Here is a 21,788-nt window from a genome sequence, read left to right as displayed (position 1 = left end):
TACGTGTGTGTACATGTACATGTGTACGTGTGTGCTTGTGTGTTTAAGTGTGTGTAGGTGTGTACATGTGTACATGTGTGTACGTGTGTGTACGTGTATGTGTGTACGTGTGTATGTGTGTACGTGTGTACATGTGTGTGTACATCCGTGTGTACGTGTGTCTGTCCATGTGCGCACGCCCTTGCACACACACGTGTGCCCACACGCACGTGCCCGCGCGGCTGCCGTGTGCCCGCGCCCCGCGCCGTAGCCCCGCCCCTGGGGGCGTGGCTCCGTCGCCCCCGGCCCCGCCCCGCTGCGCGCTGCCGTCACGGGGGGCGAGGGGGGGCGGGGCGGGGCGGGGCGCGTGGCCTCCGCTTCCGGGTTGCCGGCCGGGGCGCGCGCAGCCGGTGAGCGGGGGCGGGGCCGGGCCGGGGGGGGGGCGGGGAAGGGGCTGGGGGAGGAGGAGGGGGCTGGGGGGGGAGGGGGCTGGGGGGGGAGGGGGCTGGGGGGGGGAGGGGGCTGGGAGCGGGGCTGGGCAGCGCCCAGCTGATGGGGCTGGGTGCTGCTGGGTGCTGCGTGCTGGGCGCTGGGTGCTGCTGGGTGCTGGGCAGTGCAGGGTGCAGGGCACTGGGCGCTGGGCGCTGGGTGCTGCTGGGTGCTGGGTGATAGGTGCTGGGTGCTGTCCCCAGCCCACCCCGCTCCCTGCCAGCAGCCCCGCTGCGCCCCAGGCCGCCCCCCCACAGCCCCCTCTGGCTGCCCGGGCCTCCGGAGCTTCATTAGTGAAGTTATAATGAGCTGCCGGGGGCTGCCCCGTGCTGGCGGTGCCCAAGGCCGGATGGGGCTGGGGGCCGCAGCCCTGCCCTGCCCCCGGTCGGTCCGCACGGCCCCCTCCTGCCGCCCACCACGGCCCCCTCCACGGCGCTGCGCAGGGCCGCTCCCGCTGCCTTCCCCCCAGCAGACGGTCCCCGCTTTGCCCCCCCGCCCAGGGCCATGCCCTCCCTGTGGCACCAGGTGGCCGTGAACCAGCCGGGGCTGGCACGCGGAGGTGGCACCGGCTCAGGAGGACGAGCCCGGGGGTACCTTGCTGTGGGGGGGCCTCCCCAACGCGCCCCCCCCCCAGCATCCCAGCATGGCGCTGGGCTCGCCCGTGGCACGCGGCAACCTCGCGCAGGAGCACGGGGCGGGCTGGAGGAAATTCTCCTGCCCCGGTGCTTGAGGAGCGCGGCCTCGCAGTCGGAGGTTCAGCCTCCGCTTCGCCTCCACCGGGAGCGGCCTGCTCGGCGCGGGTGGGCTGCGGGCAACGGGGCACGATGCGGGGGCAGAAGGCGGAGGGTTTGTTAGCCAGAGGCAGCTCCCCTCCGTCCTGTCGGCCCCCGTCCGCCGCTCAGTGCGGGCACCCCTCTGCCAGGGTGTAATCACGTCATGGCTGGAGAGCGTCGGGCCTCGAGGTCCTCCTGGGCTGCAGGCTGGGGCTTTGGGGCCCCTCTGTAGCTGAAGCACGGCTGGGCGTTCATGGGGCCTTCGTGGAAGGCCGAAAGCTTCCCTCGTGCTAAGGCCACGGCAGGACGGGGCTGTCCCGGCACAGGACTCGGGCTGCCCATCCCACCAGAGCTCCCGTTTTCCCTGGGCAGACGGGGCCCGGCCCCGCGCTCGTGCTTGGAAAATGAGTGGCTCCGTCTCCAGGCCTTGAGTCACCGGCCAACGCCGTCCCGTCGGCGGTTGTTTTCCATGCACAAAGTGCCGGTGGTGACTCAGGTGTTTATTTATAACTTGTCGGGAGAGCAAAGAGCCGGGCTTCGGGACGGAGCTGGGGGTCACCGCCTCGGCTCGATCTCAGCAAGCAGCTCTGGGGCTTGGGGCTGCTTTGTTGCCTTCTGGTAATCGGACAGCTCTGCGCACGCACCGCGGGCTCCCTTCCTTGGTAGGTAAACCACACGAGCTTGCTTTCTGCTTTCTTGCTTTCTGGTTTATTTTGTTTTACTTCGGCTGTTTTGCTCTGCCTGCAGAGCCCTGGAGGCGGTGGGTGCTGGGAAGCCTCGCGGGGTTTGTGCCGTGGACGTGCTCCTGCCCGCGCTCCCACGTCCGTCCTGCGCCAGGTGCGCTTTGAGACCAAAACCGGCGGTGGCTTTCCGAGGGCGCCGTGAGCGTGTCGGGCGAGATCCGCCACCACGGCGCGTTTGTGTGCTCGCTGCTCGGGGAGGTGCAGCCCCAGCAGATCGCTGGGTGAATTCATGGCACTGGGATGAACTGGTTGGACTGGTCGTGGTGTGCGTCCTCAGCCTCCTGCCTCCCAGGGAGGCTGGAGGAGCTGGGGCTGGAGGAGCTGAGGCCAGCAAGGGAGCGGAGGTTTTGGGGACAGCTCTTGCTGGGGTCCATCCTGTGCTTAGCAAGTCTGGAAGAGTTTGCAAAATCATCCCTCGCCGTGACAGCTGGGGACACTGAGGTGGCTGGGGCAGCCCCAGAGCCGCAACGCCAGCACTGGTTCTGCAGGAGCCACTCAGGTGCAGCAGCAGACGTGCCACCCCGTGCCCACAGCCGTGTGTCTGTCCCCCGAGCAGTGCTGAACCTCGAGGCGGCAGCAGGCGAGCTGCGGGACCCGTTAGCAGGGAGGCAGGAGGTAAAGGGGCAGAGTCTGACACTGGCTGAGCCTCGACGGCACAGGGCAGGGATGGGGGCGGCTCCCCGTGGTCTTCACCCACTGCTGCTGTCACCTCGGCGTCCTCCCTGCACCCGCTGCCCCCTGCCGAAACGCCGGGTAGCAGCTCGGAGCCAGAGGTGACCATTCCCGTAATCACTGCGCTCCCGCCTGCCTGTGTCGCAATCCAGGGAGAGGAAATCTTATGACAAGCAGTGGCAAAAACAGTTTCCTTTTCTATAAAACTCTGCTGAACTCCGGCCATGCTGGGAATGGAGCTGGGGTTGCTCACCAAAGAGCTCCTGACCTGCCTGGGGCTGCGCCAAGCCGGACCAACCGCCCGCACTATCCAAGACTTGGGATGCTCGGGCTTTGGGATTCACAGGATTTGGGCCACCTTTGCCTTCACAACTGGCCTTCGCGGTGGAAGTGCATGGGCATACCCAAACCCTGCTGTCCACTGCTGGCTCTGTCCTCTGCTTCAATGGCAAAGCCACAGTGAGTGCTCCCAGCTCGAGGGAATGCGTTTCCAACCCCCTTGAGTCTTTGGGAAGCTTTGCAGCAGCTCCTGCTGGAGCTGCTCTCAAGCTCCTTTAAGCACCAGAGCGCGTTGTGTTGGAGCTGGGATGCGGCCACGCGCCAGCAACCGCGCGCCTTTGCTCCCAGAGCTTCCAGGTACACGCCGGTGTCGACAGACGGCTCCCAAGAGCTGGGTAGGAGGCCGGACGTCAGACTTAAAGTCTCTTTGTTCTCTGCTCCCACCTTCCTGTTACAGCCAGCCCTGGCACGGCGGCCAGTGCTCCGTCTGGCTTTGCCAGGGTTTCCCGTAGTGGAGGACAATGGTTTTTTTCCTTGTGCTGGGAAAGGGGCGATGCTGGAGCATCTGCCTCTGAATGGAGCAACCGAGAGCCGTACGGAGAGCCCTGAAGTGGCTGCTCAGACCGCTCTGTGCCAGGCAGAATTGCTGTCACCTCCGCATCCCCCCGCACCACCACAGTGGCGATGTCATCCTTGTTTTCTTGTGTCCCATCGTTCGGGCCGCCCGGCAAAATGCACGCGTTTTGCTGTCCTCGCTGCGTGCCTGGCGCTGGGCACTGCAGGTCGTGGGGGAGCAGAAGGGAAGCAGTCCCTGGCCCTGCGCACGGCGCTAGTGGCTTGGCCAGCGTGCAGCCTGGCGTCTCACCGGGTTTAGTAATTAACCTGCAGAGGCTAATTACTCCCTGTTGGTCTCTCACTGTTGGCCACGCTCTGTTCTGTCTGTTCCCGTGTGGTCTTGGGTTGGTCCCGACTTGAACATGGCAGCAATCTGGCTGGGAGCGCTCGCTGCTGCGTGACTCCGGGTGCCCTCTGCATGGCAGGCGGGTCCCCTGTGAGCCCAGTAGGTGACCAGCGCTCAGCCACGCTCCTCCTCCTTGTCCCAAAGGTGACATGTGAACGCAGTGCCAGGAGCAGCAGCAGCTGAGATGCATTCGAGCCATGCCGATGACCCCAAGGAAGTCATACAGGTGAGCACGTCACCCGCGCCCTGAACCCCAGCCTGCTCCGGTTGCTCCCAGTGCAGCCCCAGTTCCTGGCGGGACGTGGTCAGACGTGGCTGCGCTGCCAGCCGGGGCTGGGACGCTGCAGGCAGGCGAAGGGTGGCTGGTGCTGGTGGAGCATCCTCGGGTGGTCTGCCTGGTTGTCCGAGGTGGAGCAGCGGTGGGTGGCTGCGAGTTAAACCCCACCAGGCTCCACCTTGGGACGTGCACTGAGGGGCTGGGGGGGGTTCTCGGCCCCTTACCTGGGGAAGGAGCATTGCTGCCGAGGCTGCTTGGGGTGTCTGGGCTTTCTTCACCCAGCCTTTGGAGTCTGAACACGTTTCACGAGCAAGGTTCAAACGCGGCAGTGAAGTCTGTGTCTTTAATTCATCCTGCAGTGGAATTATTCATGCATGACAGATAACATCGCTTGCACTCTTTAATCCTGTTAGCCCATGGTTGCTGCTTGCAGGCGGGTTGCTTGTGCTGGCAGATCTGGGGGCAGCTGGGAAGGGGCGATACGAACAGGGATACGGCATGTGTCGTTGAACTACAGCTGCCACAAACCTTATTTAGGTGCATTTCCCCTCCTGAAAAAGTATTCGGGGCTGGAAGTTCGATAGGAGAAAATTTGCAGCTGAGAAAGGCTGGAGAGGAGAAATCATTTGAAAAAATGTTACTGAACATCTCCCTTGCAAGGAGGACAGTCTCTCTCTGGAGCTGGGACTTGAGCAGCGCATCTGAACCCTGGCTCTGCCCCTCCGTTGCTCGGTGGCAGCGGCTGGTGCCTTTCGGTATGAATTCGGAGGGCTGCGTGATTGACACCCAAGCGCCAAGTGCTTGCTAGGTTCACGGCCAAGTTGGCAGAGTTTGCCAAATGTCTGCTGGGAAGTGCAGCTTTCATTTTAAATAAGGCTGTCTGAGACAGCTGGGCTCAGCTGCATTTAAAAAATTGTTTCCACCAGCATAAAATTGTTAAATTCATTGAATTTGCTTCTTTTTGACTCTGGTGAAAGGAGGAGGAAAGCAGAACTGTTGGAATGTAAAATCCCCGTGTTACCACTTCAGAGCTCACCCCAGCTCCCAGAAGAGTACAGCAAACAACACAAACTGTCCTCTCAAAAGCATCTGCCATGATGGCTTTGATTTCTGTGAGGGGTTACCTCCTTAGCGTTCCTCGTTTATCACCCGTGCTTATTTAATCCATGTGTTTTCCCTGAGCAAGTGCCTGGAAAGAACCGATTTCTTCTTTTCCCCACCCTCTTAAGCAATTTGCTGTCTGTGGAAGTGCTGCACGCTCTAAAGGCAACCCCAGAAACCCAGTGGGCCCCGAAACATGAGCTAAAGGAAGAACTATTTGCATAACTTACTTGTTTAAAAAAGCCAGATCAACTCTGATGCCAAGAGCGTGAGTCCCCAGCTGGATTGGTTCAGCTGCGGTGCTTGCAGATGGTCTCTGTGGGGCACGTGGATGAAGCAGGAACTGCATGGCGCCTTTCTGGACGAGCCTTGCAGTTTTGGAGCCCTTTTGCAGTTTTGGAGCCCTTTTCTTGCCCTTTTTTCCTGACACTTATCCTTACTACCTAAGCCTGCACCTCCTGTGTTGCAGCTGATCAAGAAGCAGCTGGTGAGCGCGATCAAGGCGCTGCAGAAGCAGTACGTCTCTTCGGATGCCGTCGTGACCAGCGACGATGGGAATGCCAACACCCTCTGCAGTGCCCTGGAGGCCGTCTTTGTGCACGGGCTGAAGGCGAAGCACATAAAGACAGAGACGGGGGGGAAAGGGAAGAAAGCAGGCGGCCGCCTGCCGCTTCCCCAGCCTGTCTTCTGGGGCCTGCTGAAGAGCATCACGCACCGGTGAGTTTGCACACCCAGGTTTCTGCCCTCCCTTTGGCACCAAGAGGGGCAAACACCGCAAAATTTTAAGGGGAGCTGGCTGGACAGGGGTTTGCTTTGCTCCCGCTCCCCATACGCTTCATCCCTCCAGCCAAAATGTTGGATGGTCTCAAAGGGTGTCCTGCTGGGCAGGGGCTGCCCAGGACCACGGGGGGCTCCGGAGGAGGGCAAAGCCCCTCTGGAGCCGAGTGATGCTGCGGGGCTGGGCACGGGGCACCTGCTGGTGCCAGCACAGCCTCTAAGCATGTGCTGGGGGTGTGGCGACATTTGGGTCTTAGGCAATGTCACCACTTAAAGCTTCGCCCGCACCAGGCGTTAAACTGCTGTGGCAGCCTGGGGCATGCTCCTGATTAAATCTGGGGAACCAGGCTGTGTAGGGGGGCTTGGTGTCCCCAGTGGGACCGGAGGACCGTGACTGCACGCTGCAGGGCCTGGTCTCCCTCCTGGCATTTACCTTTTGGGGACAGTCATGCTCCTTTTCTCCATGCCCCAAAGAGGAGAATCAGGACTGACCTTATCTGTGAACCTTGTGGAGTTCTCGTGTGTGTAACTACCATTATTTGCTGGGGTTTTTGAGCCACTCCGTAGGCAGAGTCTTTCCACACAAAGTAACAACCCACAAAGAAGTAGTTTTGAAAGCCTCATCCAACTCCATCAGCGACTCTTGAATTATGAAAGAGTGGATGAAAATAGCAGATTCAAACGCTATGGGGGATATTTTTGTGCCCTTTGAAGATTTTCATCTTTGAGAGACAGATTAAAAACTTCAGAAACTTCTGCTCTATTTTTTGTAGCATCTGCATCATCGACTACTGAGGTGTGAGCTGGGGCCAGGGGGGATTAGGAAGCATGGTGTCGCTGTTGGATTTGGGGAAAAAACAGCTGAAGTCAGGAGGTTGAGACTGATTGAGGAACTTCACCCAAGCCTTGTGCTTTGCTTTTTGGCTTGCCATGGCGGTTTCCACTGTGTTTTGGCTGGTGGGAAATGTGGAACTAGAGCTTGGACATACGGTTGTCACCAATGAGTGACACAAATGAGTTTTCCCCTCGTCTCCTGCCCGTGGTCCAGGGCAAGCACAGAGACACAGGAGATATCTCCAGCCAGAGGAGCAGTGCCCAGGGGCATCCCCCAGGGATGGCTGGACTCGTCACCAATATATTTTGTTTAGGGGAACTCAGGAGGTCTTTTTTCTCTGTGGGAAACCACATTTTTCACGGAACAAAGATTTTCCACAGCCTGTTCTAACCCAACTCCTAATCTCCCATAGCAGAGCAGTTTGGCAGCCCGGGATGGACTGGAAACGCAGCCCCTCACCTCCTTTTCTATTCTTTTTCTCCCTTGTCCCAGGAACATTGTCTCAGAGCTGGAACAACTCATTTTTATCAACACGGATGTCGGCCGCTGCCGGGCCTGGCTGAGGCTGGCTTTGAACGATGGCCTCGTGGAGTGCTACTTGAAGCTGCTGCTGCGGGAGAGGCCGCGGCTGCCCGAGTACTACCAGTCCACGGCTCTGCTTTTGGATGCTGAGGAGTGCGAGTTCCTCCTTAGCTACCTGCAGGGCTTAACATCCTTAACCTTTCAGCTGTCTTATAAATCGGCGGTGTTGAACGAGTGGACTGTCACCCCTCTCTCCCTGTCTGGGCTGTGTCCTGTTTCGGAGCTGCTGGAGCCCCTGACGTCCTCGACATCCGAGCCCCGGAGAAAAGTGTCGCTGGGTTCCATCTCCCAGTCTTCGGGATCGGACGAGATTGAAATTCAGCCCTCCGTCCTGCCCATCAGCAAAGCCGGCGTCAAAACCAAGCTGACGTCGTCCTCGCTGAGCCTCAACACGACGGGCTCGTCCCAGCTGTCCTCCAGCCTCGGCTCTGACAGCGCCCTCCAGCCTCACTGCGCCCAGAGCCCCGAGCGGAGTGAGGAGCTGCTCTCCTGCGACTCCGACCTGGGCACGGCCACTGCCGAGGACCTGGACAAGTCACTACAAGAGTGAGTCTTTCCGCAGACCTCTTCAGCAGGATTTCTAACCCCTTTATTTTCTCTCTGTAGGCAGGAAGGCTTTCTCCCATTTTTAACAGGCCGCTTTTTCCTCCTGGAAAGAGCCTGAAAGGTAAAAAGACGAAATGCTTGGCACAGCTTGCCAGGACCCTGCTGCCAAGGCAAATGAGCACCTGAGGACTGAAGTGTGTGCCTGTCCTCTCTGCCAGGGCAGACACATCAGAAAAATGCTGCTCCCTGCTTTCAGGAATGTGACTTCTCCGTGGCATACGCTTGGGGCTTTTTGGCAGGGAAGAAATGAATTCGGTCATAGGAAGGGGTCATAATTTGCACCTTCTGCAGATACTTCAAAGGAGGAAGGTTGTTAGTTTGTCATCCTCGTGATTTATTTCTGCAAAACACTCAGACAGCAAGCACAAGGATCTCCAGCAGGCTGTATAAGCTCTGAGTAATCAGCAAATATTTTCCCCACCGCCCTAAAAAACGAAGGATGTGTTGTCTGACTGAGCCTGGCCTTGGAGTGCTGTTTGGCAAATGCACCCTGCCCGGTGTCGGCTTTAGAGAGGGCTGCAAGGCTGTGAGCAGAGCTACAACCGCTGTGTCTCGCCCTGCTTGCTTGGAAGAGGCCACCTTCAGCGGCAGAGCCAGAGCTGAGCAAGGGCTTTCTCTGATTGCGACCAAATAGCCATTTCACATTGGTCTGAAACAGCAAGCATGCTGAAATTTCCACAAAAGCAGAAGCACTTTGCTTCCAGTCGACCAGCAGAATGAATGCCTTTAAAACCGTCTTGTTTCTGGTCACTTTATGCCTACGTAACAAGCAAAAAAACCACACAGAGGCAAATTTTAAAACAGAAGCGGAATTTTGAATGGAATGGTCAAACTGAAATGGGAGACTTGTAAATGAAACATTACCTTTGCTGTAAAAGTTTTTTGGCCGGAAGAGTTGTGCACACCAGCCCAAGCTCATGAGGAGCTTTGGAGTGTTTGAAGCTGATGTTTTTGGCAAACTAGTTAATTGCTCTGCTATTTCCCAAGGTTTAGAGCTCCTGCCTGCTCTTCCCCATCAATAAAAGCATTGTCACCTGCTTCTAGGATTTTGCATTTTATGATAATCCTGGAAGAACCGCCCTTGATTTGACTAAACTCGCGATGGAAAGACTTTGTTTTGAATTTTAAGCTGGGCTGGTTTAGCTTGACTTGGTGCAGCAGAGGCATGGGACCAGCATCTGGCATGGCCAAGCTCCACTAAAAGTTGCTTGTTAATGGTTACAAAAACATCTGAAATTCAGGGGTGTGTTCAGGAGTCGTAGGATGGGCTGGGGGCCCATTAACCCCTTAGTGTCAGAAGTAAATGAAAATCCAGTAATGCAGGTCAGCAGGAAAAGCATCCTTCATGGGGTCTTTGGCCGGCGGCTGGACGAGTCGCGTTTCCTGGGGGCAGGGCCGGTGCCTGGCAGCTTGTCTGCAGCCACGCGGAGCCGTCAGCCCGCCGGGGCTGAGCCCTCCTGTGGGGGCTGGCGTTGAAGAACCAGGCACGGCCGCGTGCTAGGTCCAGGTCAGCGCACCTGCACTGAACTCACTGCTGTTTCTTTTTTAGGGTGCTGTCCGAGTTCAGCAAAGCCAAGCCGAGCCACGACGCCCCACCAGACCAGCTCGTCCCCGCCATGCTGGGGTGCTCCCCGCCGCAGCCCGGCTGCCCCCCAGCACCCCCGGCGCCCTCCGAGGATGCTCGCCCGCCGCCGCCTCACACCAGGCACAGGGGCAACGTCCGCGCTCTCCCCCGGGGTGATGCTGGCGTCCCAGCCCCGCGTCCTGGCGGCACCGATGGAGCGGAGGAAAGCGGCCGCGGTGCGCTCAGCAGCAGCGAGGGCAGTCACGCGGTGCGCAGCCCCGCAGCCGAGTACCTCCTTTCTCCGCTGTCGGGTTGCCCGGTAGGTGTTCCAGCTCATGTGCTGCGCTCCCCAGTATCCTTGTTTTTATGCTTCCCGATCTAACGGGAAAGGAAGGTGAAGGTGGTGACAACTTCGGTAGGCTCCAGTTTCTCTGAACTCTCATCTTCGGGGCTAACGGCGGCACGTTTGGTGTAAATAACACAGGAATCGGCAGGAAGAGGTGGTGGGAGTGCTCCCTGCTCCGTGCACACCATCCTGGGCCCCAAAGAGGTGTGGCCGTGCAGCCATCCTGGGCATGTTGGACCTAAGTAAATATTCCCTGGCAAAAAGAATACCAAAGCATTTGAAACCCCACGTGGCAAGCCGGTCGTCCCTCACCCAGTCCCCAACAAGAGAAGTTTTCTGTTTTATTAATGATATCTGAAGGGTGATGAGCTCTTGCACAAATCTAGCCCTCAGCTCTGTGTGAGCTGACAGAACAGCTCAGGAATGGATTTTCTGCTGGGCTGGGGCCAGGGGACTTTCCTTCACCCTCATAAGAGGAGGGAAAAGCACTGCCTAGGCAGGAAACAAATTGCAGTTGTGCAGTGGAAGAACATTCACCCAACACATCTGTTCCCGAAGCAGGATGGCGTTCCCTGGTGCTCAGGCTCGCCTCAGCAGCAGTGCACGTCCCCTCTTGCCGTCCTCTGCAATCCGCTTGCTTTTGCTTTTAGGAAACCCTTCAAACAGTCCCGTCCCCTGCCTAACTCTGGCTCGCGCCTGACTCATTCTTCCACCCCAGGGAGGTTAGGATCTGCTTCACGCACCTCCAGGCGGTTTCTCTTTTGGGTCCCTGCTCCTTTCGGCTCCTTCCCAGTTGTCCCGTTTCCGCTGCTCCTTCCTGGCGCTGGGCCAGGCTGACTAATCTATGTATAACATACGGTGTCAACAGGAAATCCCCTCCTGCTTTCGCATGACTCATGGAGCAACCTGCATTCCTCGCCCGAGAGTAAACAGAGGCTTCCTATAGCCAGGGAGCTGAGCCGCCTTGTGTTCCTCCTGTAGGGTGGCGCTGACTCTCCTGCTGTGATTTGGTTTGTGGTCGGAATAAAAGGCTCTTTGAAAGCAAGGTAGGGTCCTTCCTGGTGGGACACAGCCCTGGAAGGGATGCCCTGGGTCTGGCAAGGCTGCTCCCTTTTGCAGGAGCCCTGATCTGGGTCGTGTTTTGCTCCTGGTGTTTGTTCAGAGGCCTGTCCCACAACCTCGCTCCCTGCTTGCAGCCAGACAGACTCCCAGAGAAGTTACAGCTTTGTTTTCTTTCAGCTTAACAGACTTCCTTCAGCTTTCAGGTCTCAGCCCCTCGTGACATAGCGAGACAAAGGTTTTCTCTGCCTTTCCTGCTTTGTTTTTCTTCTCAAATAGACAGAAGAATGTTGTTTGTAGCATCCGCTTGTAAGACAGGACTAGGACCTAGATGTCTTCTCTGCTTCTCCCTGGTAATAAGTAATGTTCCTGGCCCCCGCTCCAGGTGAGCCTGCACCGCTGCACTGAGCTGGTGTCTCACCCCACCTCAGAAATGCTTGCTGAACCAAAGGCCTTGCACGTGGATGTTGTAGGGAATGTGTTCCTCCCCACAGCCCTTCTGTGACTTCAGGGGGAGAGAACCAGTCGGTTTGTGTTTCTGGGCGTCCAAATCGCAGCGCTTCTTTGCGGCTCAGCAATGGGTCCTCTCAGCCCTGCAGCAGCGCTTAAGGGGCACCGTACATTGCACTTCGCTGTGCCCCAACTAAACCCACGGTCAGAAGGCGGTTTGGTGATGTCGTGGTTTAACCCGACCGGCGGCTCAGCACCACACAGCCATTTGCTCACCCTCCCCCCTCCCTCTATGGGATGGGGGAGAGAATTAAAGAAATGAAAGCCTGTGGGTTGAGATAAAGACGGTTTATTAGGACAGAAAAGAAAGGAAAATAATAATAATAATGATAATAGTACTACTACTAATAATGTGTACAAACAAGTGATGCACAATGCAATTGCTCACCACCTGCTGACCGATGCCCAGCCTATCCCTGAGCAGCCGGTCCCCCCCACCCCCGGCCAGCCCCCGCCATTAATTGTTCACATCACGTCCCATGGTATGGAATACCCCTTTGGCCAGTTGGGGTCAGCTGTCCTGGGTCTGTCCCCTCCAGCTCCTGCTGCACCCCCAGCCTGCCCGCTGGCAGGACAGAGCAAGAAGCTGAAAAGTCCTTGGCTTGGTGTAAGCACTGCTCTGCAACAATTAAAACATCAGCGTGGTATCAACATTATTCTCATCCTAAATCCCAAACACAGCACCATGCCAGCTACTAGGAGGAAAATTAACTCTATCCTAGCTGAAACCAGGACAGGTGAGGACAGCCAGGCAGCAGCCCGACGTGGCGAGGCGATGCGCAGTGCCAGCTGCAAGTGCAGGCTCATCGAGCGCCTCTTCCTCGGTGCGAGCAGGGTGCGAGCGATGACAACCTCCCTGCGGGGTGGTGTTCGCTCTGCCACCCACCCGTGGACATCCCTGCCGTCAGCCCCCCAGCTGCATTAGCCAGGCAGGTGGGGCAGCTGGAAGCCTGTCTGCGCTCCCCGAAATGCGGCCGCTCGCTGGCAGCGTGCAGCCAGGGTGTGCTTGGAGGGGCCAAAGTCACCGTGCTGGGTGTGCGCGGGGCCACCGTGGATGCATGGGTTTGAGTTTGCTGATGAATGTTTTTTTTTCATTGTTTTTTTTTTTTTTAACAGAAAAGAAAGAGTTGGATCTCAGAAGATGATTTCTACAGGCCTTCTGCAAGAGAGAGTGGCAAAAGCCCGGCTGACATCAACGGCTTCGTGCCAGACGGTGCTGGGGAGGGCCCGGCCCCAGGGCTGATCAGTGCTCTCGACTTGGAAAGGCTGTCGGTGCCTTCCTCGCGGGGCGGGAAGCCCAAGCTGTCGCCCGAGCGGGAACAAAAGGGCTTCAGCGTCGTGCATCGCCGGCAGATGGGTGCGTGGCCCCCGCTTTAAGCACGCGTCTGCTGCAGGCAGCGCTCAAGGGCTGGGCAGGGAATTCGGGTGGTCGCCTGTCTGCGGGCAGCCCTTGCCATCAGCGGGTGGTGGTGCTGGAGGCTCCAGAAGGGGCAGAGATCCTCAGTGTTGCCGAGCCCCCCGTAGCTCTGGTGGGAACCCTTTAGGGGCAGAGGACGTGCGCTGGGTGCCTCTGTCCCCATGGCTCTGCCCACCTTGCAGGACAGATTTCTTTTATGCCATCCCTCTCATTCTTACCCTCAAAACCGAATGCATGGGGACGATTACAGGGGCCCCACAAGCAGGTTCTGCACACTCCTGCCCCATCCCACCTCCCACCAGGACTGACTCAAAGCTGCGATGCCTCTGGCTGCTCCCCGCGAGCTGCTCGTCGGCTCTTCTCTGCCCACCTCTTTTCCCTTTTGGTTATACTGAGGCGTTTGCTTTTGCCCAAGGTCTTTCCAACCCCTTCCGAGGACTCCTGAAGCTCGGCACCCTGGAGCGGAGAGGAGCCATGGGCATCTGGAAGGAGTTTTCCTGCGAGCTGTCGCCACTGGAGCTCCGGCTCTTCCTGGACCACGAGGACCGCATCTGCGTCGAGAGCTACTCATTGCTGCGGTGCGAGTCGCTGGCGCTGACGCACTCGGACGGACGCTTCGAGCTGGTTTTCCTGGGGAAAAAGCTGTACCTACGAGCTCCTTCTCGAGACGAGGCCGAGGACTGGCTGGACAGGATCCGGGAGGCGCTGCAGAAGTGCCGGCCTCAGCTGGAGGAGGAGGAGTGGGAGACGCTGGAGTACCCCGAAGACAGCGGCGAAGGCGGCGATCCCGCTGCTGTCCTCCAGTACAACGAAGCGCCTGGGACCAGCTTCGATTGGATTTCGGCTCACGAACCAGAACTGGATGCAATCAAAGAGTCTGTTCTGTACGTGGACATAGACAAAACGTGGGTCCCTTTTATTTTTTCCCTGTCACTGGAAACCTTAAAGTGCTTTAAGGTGAGGAACAACGACAAAATCTTAAGCAACAGTTACGGCATAGAGACGATCCAGGACATTCTTCCAGACACCAGCCTCGGGGGACCGGCGTTTTTCAAGGTGATCACTTCCAAAGCCATCCTGAAGCTGCAGGCTGAGAGCGCAGAAGAAGCAGCATCGTGGAGGGAGCTGGTCCGAGGGGTGCTCGCCTCCTACCTGGAGGCGGCGGAGGAGGCGCTGACGCTGGGTGGCAGCTTGGACGGCAACTCCCAGGTCCTCCTGAAGAGCATCGTGAAGGAGAATGGCTTCTTGCTGCAATACCTGGTGGCCATCCCCGTGGAGAAGGGCCTGGACTCTCAGAGCTTCATCTGCGCAGGTATATGGGAGCTGGTCTTGAAAACAAGGATCCCAGCTCTGTCTTGGAGGATAAAGTCAAGTTCATTAAGGTTAACGAGGTGACCAAATGCTCTGAGCCCTGCTGCCGACCCCTGCAGCAGGTGGCACCGAAGCCCCTAGGTTGGGCTTCACGTCCCAAAGCAGTGGTATCTTTGGTAGTCCCTGGGCACGGGTTGAGTCCCCAAATACCAGATCCCCATCACACCCCTGCATGGCCTCCAAGGTCAAACTGGGCTGCTCCTGGGGTCCTGCTTAAGAGATTTATGGTGTAGACAGCGGGGGCATTGGCTTCAATCAAACTCAGATGGACCTGGTGGAGCTGAGGGGCCCAGGACCCCCTTTCTGGGCATTCGGCGGCCCCAACCTGTGGGGAAGGTGTAGTCAAGGGCAAACCCAAGCCATGGGGGTAGAGCTGTTTTTCCAGTAATGCAGCACAGGAGCGAACGTTGCGATGGGTGTGACAAGCCAATTTTGTGCAATGTTCGTTCGACCTTCAGCACAACGCCTCCCAGCACGCTGGGTGACGCTGGCTTAATAGGATAACGCTCTCTGACCTCTATGGGAGGTGTAATTTGTTCTTTACCTCGGTAAGTTAATTAAACTTCAGATTTCTTTCCTGCTTCAATTATATTTCTTGTACCCTCCAGCAAGTTTTTTTTCTTGATCTCCTTTTTTTTTTTTTTAATGTATTTTTCAGTCTTTTTTATTTGGTCTCTACCTTCCCCTCCAGGCTCTATCCTGCACCTTCCACCTACCAATAGATGGAAGCAGCAAGCCAAAAAGGCCGATCTCACTTCCCAGTTTCTTTGTGTAGGTTTCCTTGGGCATCTGCCTGCCCTTCTCCGCAGCTCTGCCTCCTGCCCGGTGCCGACCTGCGGCTCAGGGTGCCCGCGCTCGCCCTTCTCCTGCTGCGACACCCTTTTGGCACAGGAGTGGTTTCTTTGTGTGTCAGAGTGGGACAAGCCAGAAGAAATAGAAGCATTTTTGTTTAATGCAGAAAGCAACATCTGAGCTCCATCGTTTCTCCTTAATGCACTCCAGCTACTCCAGAGCGCAAAGGGCTGGGCGTTAAAGCCTTGGCAGAGGGTGGTGGAGTGGCCCCAGCTCTTCCCAGGGCAGACACAGCCTCCGACTGCACCCGCTGGAGCTCAGAGACCCACCGACACTGTCGGTTATTTTAGAGAAGTGAACCCAGTAAAAATAGCACAGAGTTTTCCTGTCTTTACGACTCCAACTCAGATGTGCTCGCTTCTCCAGCAGCTGTAAAAGCCCTGCACGCCTCCCCCGAGACCTAAGCCAGGTTCTTGCGGGGTTGCACACTGCTGTGATAGAGGGGTCTGGTCTTTTGCTTATCCCAACCCCACGCTGCCGCTCATGGGTGTGGAGCCCGGGCTTTGGTGCTGCTCCCTGCAGTGGCGCTGTGCGGAAGGCAGAACCGGGCAGAGCTGCTGGGGCCGGTGGTGGAACGGGCAGGTGGGACTTTGGTTCTTCCCTAGCCCACTGTGATGTTCCTACAGGTCACATTTCCTAAAAGAAAGAGAAAAACAGTTTGAATTGAACCAGTTTATGGATTAAAAAATGTGGTGGGTTGAGGCACCTTGTTTAGGAATGTTCCTGCTGGGCCATCCTGATCTGAATTCCAACCCCTTGTGCAGGAAGGTGCTGGGAGCTCCCAGCCAGCGTCCTGCCACGTGCTTTAGCCAGTCTCTGACCCCCTCAAAGATTTCCCTGCCCCATTCTCCCCCACAAAAGCTTCTCCCCTGCTCCAGCAGCAGCATGTTGGGCCCTGGGGCAGCGCGGGTCCCCTCTCACCATCTTCTGTCTGCTCCCCGAAGGCTGCTCCAGGCAGATTGGCTTCTCCTTCGTGAAGCCCAAGCTCTGCGCCTTCTCCGGTCTCTACTACTGCGACAGCTGCCACCGGGACAACGAGACGGTGATCCCCTCGCGCCTCATCCACAACTGGGACCTGACCAAGCGAGGGGTAAGCCCAGGCTGAGTCTGTGCTGGGCGCAAGGAGATGGCCCTCTCCCACCATCAGCAGGGGTGGAAACATCTCCCTGAGCTTTTCCTCACACCTGGTCTCTCCCTGCTGCAGGTCTGCCGGCAGGCACTGAAGTTCCTCACGCAGATCCGTAACCAGCCACTGATCAACCTCAAGCTGGTCAACGAGAGCCTCTACGATCATGTGGAGAGGATGAGGAGAATCCTCCGGAGCAGGGAGCAGCTGAAGCTGCTTGGAGATTACCTTATCATGTGCCGCAGCGGGGCCCTGAAGGAGCTGAGCAAGCGGTGAGCACCCTGAGTCCCCTCTCGTGCTCCGGCGTTTCACCTTGCTCCATCTGTCATCGTTGCTGCCGTAGGCTGGGGGTGCCCAGTGTACTGGGCAGGATCATCTCCTGGCCCTTGGGTCTGTGCCCTGCTCCTTATCGTCTCATCAGGGCACGGACTGGTTTTCACCTCTGTGTCATGCGCTGGAAGAAGTTACCCGTCTGTTTGTGGGGCAGCACGTGGAGATGGGACTGAGGAAGCATTTTCCTGACCAAGGCTGGACAGGAAACACCTGGGAAAATAGATGAGATATTTTTTTCCCCCCTTTGAAATGCTCTCAAACAATTTTCAATGGCAGGATTTGGGATGTGTTGTTTGGTGTGAAATCAGGTTTACAGTAACATCGAGTCTGCATCCCCTGGGCTCTTCCTCACTGCGAGGCTGCTTGAGATGTGGTCAAAAGTGTCTAACACGCTCCCCTCTGTGCTTGTTTGAAGGCTTGATCACAGGAACTACCTCTTGGAGTGTCCCCACAAGTACAGTGTCACCGATCTGCAGCAGGTGAGAGCTTTGCACTGTAGTTTTGCTGATACAGAACATCCCCATTTCCGCCTGTGGAGACCTTGCGTGGAACACGCCACTTCTTCAGCAGAAGATTTCAGGCTGCTCAGTTCCTTTTTGCCTTGCTTTCTGTTACCACGTGCCCTCTGCAAGTCTTGCACATTAGCTTGGAGGCTAAAATAAGTGACCTGTATTCTCCAAGAACTATGGAGATTACACGGTAAATTGTTTCACCTCCCATTAAGTCAGTATTGCTCATCACCGTACCAACTGCTGTCTGTCACAACTTTTGGAGGTGGTCAGTAGTAACCCCAAAGCTAGGAGCCATCCTGGCAGCTTTTGGGTGCTGCTGTGGGTTTATTTTGGCATCCCATTGAGATGCTAAACCCCAAGGCAGGCACATGGGATCTTGGGTTGGTTTGGGAGGACAGCCTTGTCTCCATAGGCAGCACGAAGCGTGGGTGCAACGTGCGTTTTGCACAGTGCACACCCCTCCGGCTGCAGGCTCCGCGTGCCTGATGCCTCTGCTCCACAGATAGCTGATGGCGTCTTCGAGACGTTCCTGCAGTCTCTGATCCAGTTCGCGTCCCATCATGTCTACAACTGCGACCTGTGCACCCAGCGAGGCTTCATCTGCCAGATCTGCAACCGCAGCGACATCATCTTTCCCTTCGAGTTTGACGCCACCACCAGGTGAGTGACGTCTCCCTCGCTTTGTGCCTGAGGACGGGTGTGTTTACTGCTGGGCTTTGTGTTTTCTGTAGAAATCCTCCTCTAAAGAGATCAAATCCTTCCCACATGGAGCCTGCCGCAAGGTGTAGCTGCTGTAGCTGGAGGGAGATTCTTGTCTCACTGGTTCAGCTCAGAACTGATTATAAACCTTTTCCTGTCAGAGACATTTAACAGGCTGTTGGTCTGCATGAGCTTGCTTTGCCTAAAAGCAGCTCCTAAAAGCCACCAGTGACATCCAGAAGCTGCAGAAAATATCACCAAGACCAGGGTCCCCTGGTGCATTTTGTCTGCAAATATTCTCAGGGTGGCTGAGCAGGATCGCTCATTATCCCTCCTTGCTGCAGGGACAGCACTGTGCTTGTTAAGAGGACAGTGTCCCCAGGGGACTGATTTTTCCTGTAAAGAGCCTGCAGGCACTGAGAAGAGCTGGCACGTGGGGCTGAGCTGCGCCGGCAGCAGGACAGAGGTCGCATGTGCTGGGAGCTGGGCTCTGAAGTTGTCGTCCTCCTTTGTGCCAGGGGAGGCTGAGTGGGGTTTTGCAGCAGGAAGGCAGCTCAATAACATCCTCGGCGAGCTGAACCCAGCTTCCTGCCCCTCCGCCACGCGTGTGACAGCCAGCCGCGCGGGTCACACCGCGACTCGCTGCAGGATGCGACCGAAACGCCTCTGAACAATAACCCAGCCGGGCGAGTGACGTTTGCATTTGCAGCAGCCGCTTCCTGAGGCCGCTGCGCTGCAGGTGGAGGCAGAAGCTGCTGCTTTTGGGCACTGGCTCGCTCAGAAACTCGCAGGGCAAAACCCCGCTTCGCAACCCGCCCCCTGCAGTGGCAGGAGGAGGAGGAGCCGCTGCTGCTGCTCATCCGGAGAAGCCGCCTGAAAAATATTCCCCTGGGAAAGCACACGGCACCAGGCAGCACCCTGCTGTCCCGTCTGTCTGTGCACGGGCGGTTTCCGTATCTCGAGCAACTCTGGGCTTGCACCCACCTGCTGGGAGCAAGGCTTGAGCCCAGAATTTTCATCCCGTGGTATTTTGGCAGTCTCCTGGCACATTGCTCTGCGTCCTGCACTCCCTCTGCCGTTGCTCTGTCTGGCAGCCCCTGCTTCCTTTGGGAAATGCAGCTCAGGTCTCACGTGGCGCTCGAAGCTCAGCGCCAGGTTGACGGCATTAAACAAGGCACGTCTGGAGTCAGCTGAGCACCAGGCATTTGCAGCATTCAGGGCATTTCAGCTAGCTGACCCGCCGGCATGCGGATCAGCTGCATTTTGCTGCTGCTTGCAAGGTGAGATAGGTGGGGGCTCACCGGGGAAAAAAAGGAAAGTGAGCCCAGCCTCTTAGCACTGACTGCTGTTTACCCAAGATAACTCGTGAACGCCCCTCACAAAATGGGTGTCTCCCGCAAGACGGCCCCACACAAGGTGTAATTTGCAGCTGTTTACATTCCTGCTGCATCGCAGCCGCCCCGGTGCAGGCCGGCTCCAAACGCTGCACGCAGAGGCTGCCCAACCCCAGGGTGGCTCTCATGTCCCCAGACAATGTCCCTGGCTGTTCTGCAGGCTGTGACACTGACCTGTGCAGGGCGGGGGTCTCCAGGCTGTGCCCCCAATGTGGCGAGCAGAGGGGAAAGCCTTGCACAGAGCCACATCCTATCCTGGCCACTACAGCTGGGCTCGAGCTGCCTTGCGACATCGCAGGGTTTAGGGGCTCAGCCTGCAACGTTTTACTTGATCTTGTGCTGCTTGCAAGCCTCTTCCCCCTGCTGCCCCGCTCTGAAAGCAAGGTGCAAAGCTCACAGCTCACTTGATATCTTGCTCTTTCATCTGCAAAAAGCCAGCAAGGTGCTGGCAGCTGATGCTCGGTGCAGCGGTTGCTCTTTTGGGCAGAGCCGCTGCTTTTCTCCTGTGCTTGCTGGAGGCAGGGCTTTTGGTGGATGAATTACTGCTCTTCCTAGCAAAGCTTGCCGTTTTGTGTCCAGCAGGTGGCTGGACCCTGCCAGGGCCAGCCGACGTGTCGGCAGGGCTCGTCTCTCGCTGGGCACTTACTTGGAGGAAAGGGAAACAAGGAAGCATACCCAGGTCCGGTTTGGCGGGAGAAGCGTGGTCTTTGCCCGATGTTGCCAACAGGATGGGGTTTTCCCTGCTTTGTCCTAGGTGCAATGACTGCAAAACTGTCTTCCACCGGGAGTGCCAGGCCAGTGCCCAGTCCTGCCCGCGCTGCGAGCGCCGCCGGCGATACCAGCGGGAACAGGAGGCAGACGGTGCGGGGCCAAGCCTCTAGCGCATGTGGACTGGCCCGAAGACAGCACTTGGCCTCTCCAAGAGTGCCGAGAGTCGGGGGCTGGCGTGCTTGGAGGTGTCGAGCATGGACCCCAGGAGCTGCCGGTGCTGAGCAATGAGCCATGGCTGGGGGCTGCTCCTGCACCCAGGGACCCTGCAGCCTCCAGGGGCCGAGCCAGGGCAGCCAGAGCCGGCCGGGAGCGAGCTGGTGCTGTGTGGGGCCGGGGCCAGCAGCCACCCGCCGCCGAATCCCCCAGCAGCGCTTCCCCCGGCGATGGAGATGCAGCGGCTTTCCCGGGTGCACGTCAGGATTTCAAATCAAGGGTGTGGATAAACTGACATTGATTAAAGCTCTAGTTTTTTAGGATGTTCAGTACAGAAAACCGCTATTTTTATATGTAGGGGTTTTGCACAGAACTCGCTTGCCTGCTTGTGGGGGCACTAACGGCAGCCGCAGCACGGGGTCGGGGGGACGAAGTGACACTTGTGCCTTCAGCGATCTGAGCGCGTGGGGCAGGCAGAGCATCGCCTGCGGGGAGAGCCCACGGCACCGCGTGGCCTTCCCCGAGAGGAGAGCCGAGCTGCTCCCCCTGCCTGCTGATTTTAATCCTTGGCCAGTTGTGAGGCCACAAAGAACATTTTATTTTCTTTTCACCCCAGTGCAAAAATGATTAAAGTTTATTTAACAACAAGTAAATCTGCCGTGTTTGCATCTTCTGGGTTTGCTTCTCCACAGGGGGTGCCGAAGCCGGGCCCATGCTGTGCCTCGGCAGGAGGGGTTTGCTGTCAGTGATGCGACCTTGTCTCCATATTTGATGTCCTCCATGTTCGCATCCACCTGCATTTTTTGGGGCTGCTGTGGGTGCGGGGTGCCCAGCTGAAGTGCGGGCTGTTGGGGTGCTCTTCCTGGCACCCCAGGGTGCCTCCCTGTCCCTTGGTGTGGGACATGCTGCCTGCTTCCTCACCAGGATAGCCCCCATCCTGTCCCTCTGCTCACCCTCAGCACCCTCGGGACTGCGGCACCCTCCCTGTCCTGCCATTTCCAGGCCCATATCCCTCCCCACCTGCTCCCCCCGTCCTTCAGCATCTCCTACGTGAGGTGCTACCTCCGTTCCCCTGCCCCTCTCCCTTCCCCAACACCGGGGGTGCCCTGGGGCGCACCCACCCCCACCCCACAGCATCCTCCCCACGCCTGGGTTGGAGACAAACCCCTCGGGGGGACCCCCCAGGCCCGGTGACGGCATCGCCCGCCACGGAGGCCGAGGCCCCGGCAAGGCCGGATCCAGCTCAGCCTCCGGGCAGGGCCCTTCCTGCAGCAGGAACCACCGCGAGCAGCCGCTTCCTCGCGTCCCCTCCGCCATCACCCCTTCCCTCCCTCCCGGGGAGGAAATAGGCCGGGCTGCCGGGCCCGCCGCCCCCTCGCTTCAGGGCTGTGCAGCAGCAGCGCAGGGCGAGCCGGGACGGGCCCCGCTGCCGCCCCAGGTGAGCTTTGGGGGACGCCGGGGACGGGCCCGGGACACTCCGGGCAGGTTCGGGCACTCACGGATAGCGCGGGGCATCCAGGGTGGTGGGGACCCATGGCTGGGGGTCCCCCAGAGGGGCTCGGGGCTGCCAAAATGCCCCGGGGCGGGTGGGGAGGAGCCGTCAGCCC

At 58.1% G+C, this 21,788-nt stretch overlaps 1 protein-coding gene across 2 annotated transcripts; it reads left to right on the top strand.

The window, feature by feature from the left end:
* The first annotated feature begins 319 nt into the window (after positions 1-319).
* Positions 320-20,834, top strand: PLEKHM1 (pleckstrin homology and RUN domain containing M1). Of its 2 annotated transcripts, none has more exons than XM_035566923.1 (12): positions 320-389; positions 4,041-4,122; positions 5,744-5,991; positions 7,379-8,014; positions 9,624-9,957; positions 12,670-12,910; positions 13,386-14,282; positions 16,138-16,283; positions 16,398-16,591; positions 17,068-17,131; positions 17,667-17,824; positions 20,012-20,834. In XM_035566923.1, exons 2-12 carry the CDS (start codon positions 4,081-4,083, stop codon positions 20,136-20,138), a joined length of 3,087 nt encoding a protein of 1,028 aa, XP_035422816.1. In that variant the 5' UTR covers positions 320-389; positions 4,041-4,080; the 3' UTR covers positions 20,139-20,834. The 2 variants fall into 2 exon arrangements, with proteins under 2 accessions (XP_035422816.1, XP_035422817.1); XM_035566924.2 differs by lacking the exon at positions 320-389 and adding an exon at positions 1,737-1,903.
* Positions 20,835-21,788: the final 954 nt, after the last annotated feature.

This window comes from Cygnus atratus, chromosome 25 (genome assembly GCF_013377495.2).
Source record: "Cygnus atratus isolate AKBS03 ecotype Queensland, Australia chromosome 25, CAtr_DNAZoo_HiC_assembly, whole genome shotgun sequence".
NCBI classification, from domain to species: Eukaryota; Metazoa; Chordata; class Aves; order Anseriformes; family Anatidae; genus Cygnus; species Cygnus atratus.
The sequence above is the reverse complement of the archived record's forward strand: the minus strand, read 5'-3'. Positions and strand labels throughout refer to the sequence as shown.

Coding starts and splice junctions, on each gene's coding strand:
- PLEKHM1 (XM_035566923.1), top strand. CDS start 4,081: ATGCATTCGAGCCATGCCGATGACCCCAAGGAAGTCATACAG. Junction 9,958..12,669: donor CTCCGCTGTCGGGTTGCCCG/GTAGGTGTTCCA, acceptor TTTTTTTAACAG/AAAAGAAAGAGTTGGATCTC. Junction 12,911..13,385: donor CGTGCATCGCCGGCAGATGG/GTGCGTGGCCCC, acceptor CTTTTGCCCAAG/GTCTTTCCAACCCCTTCCGA.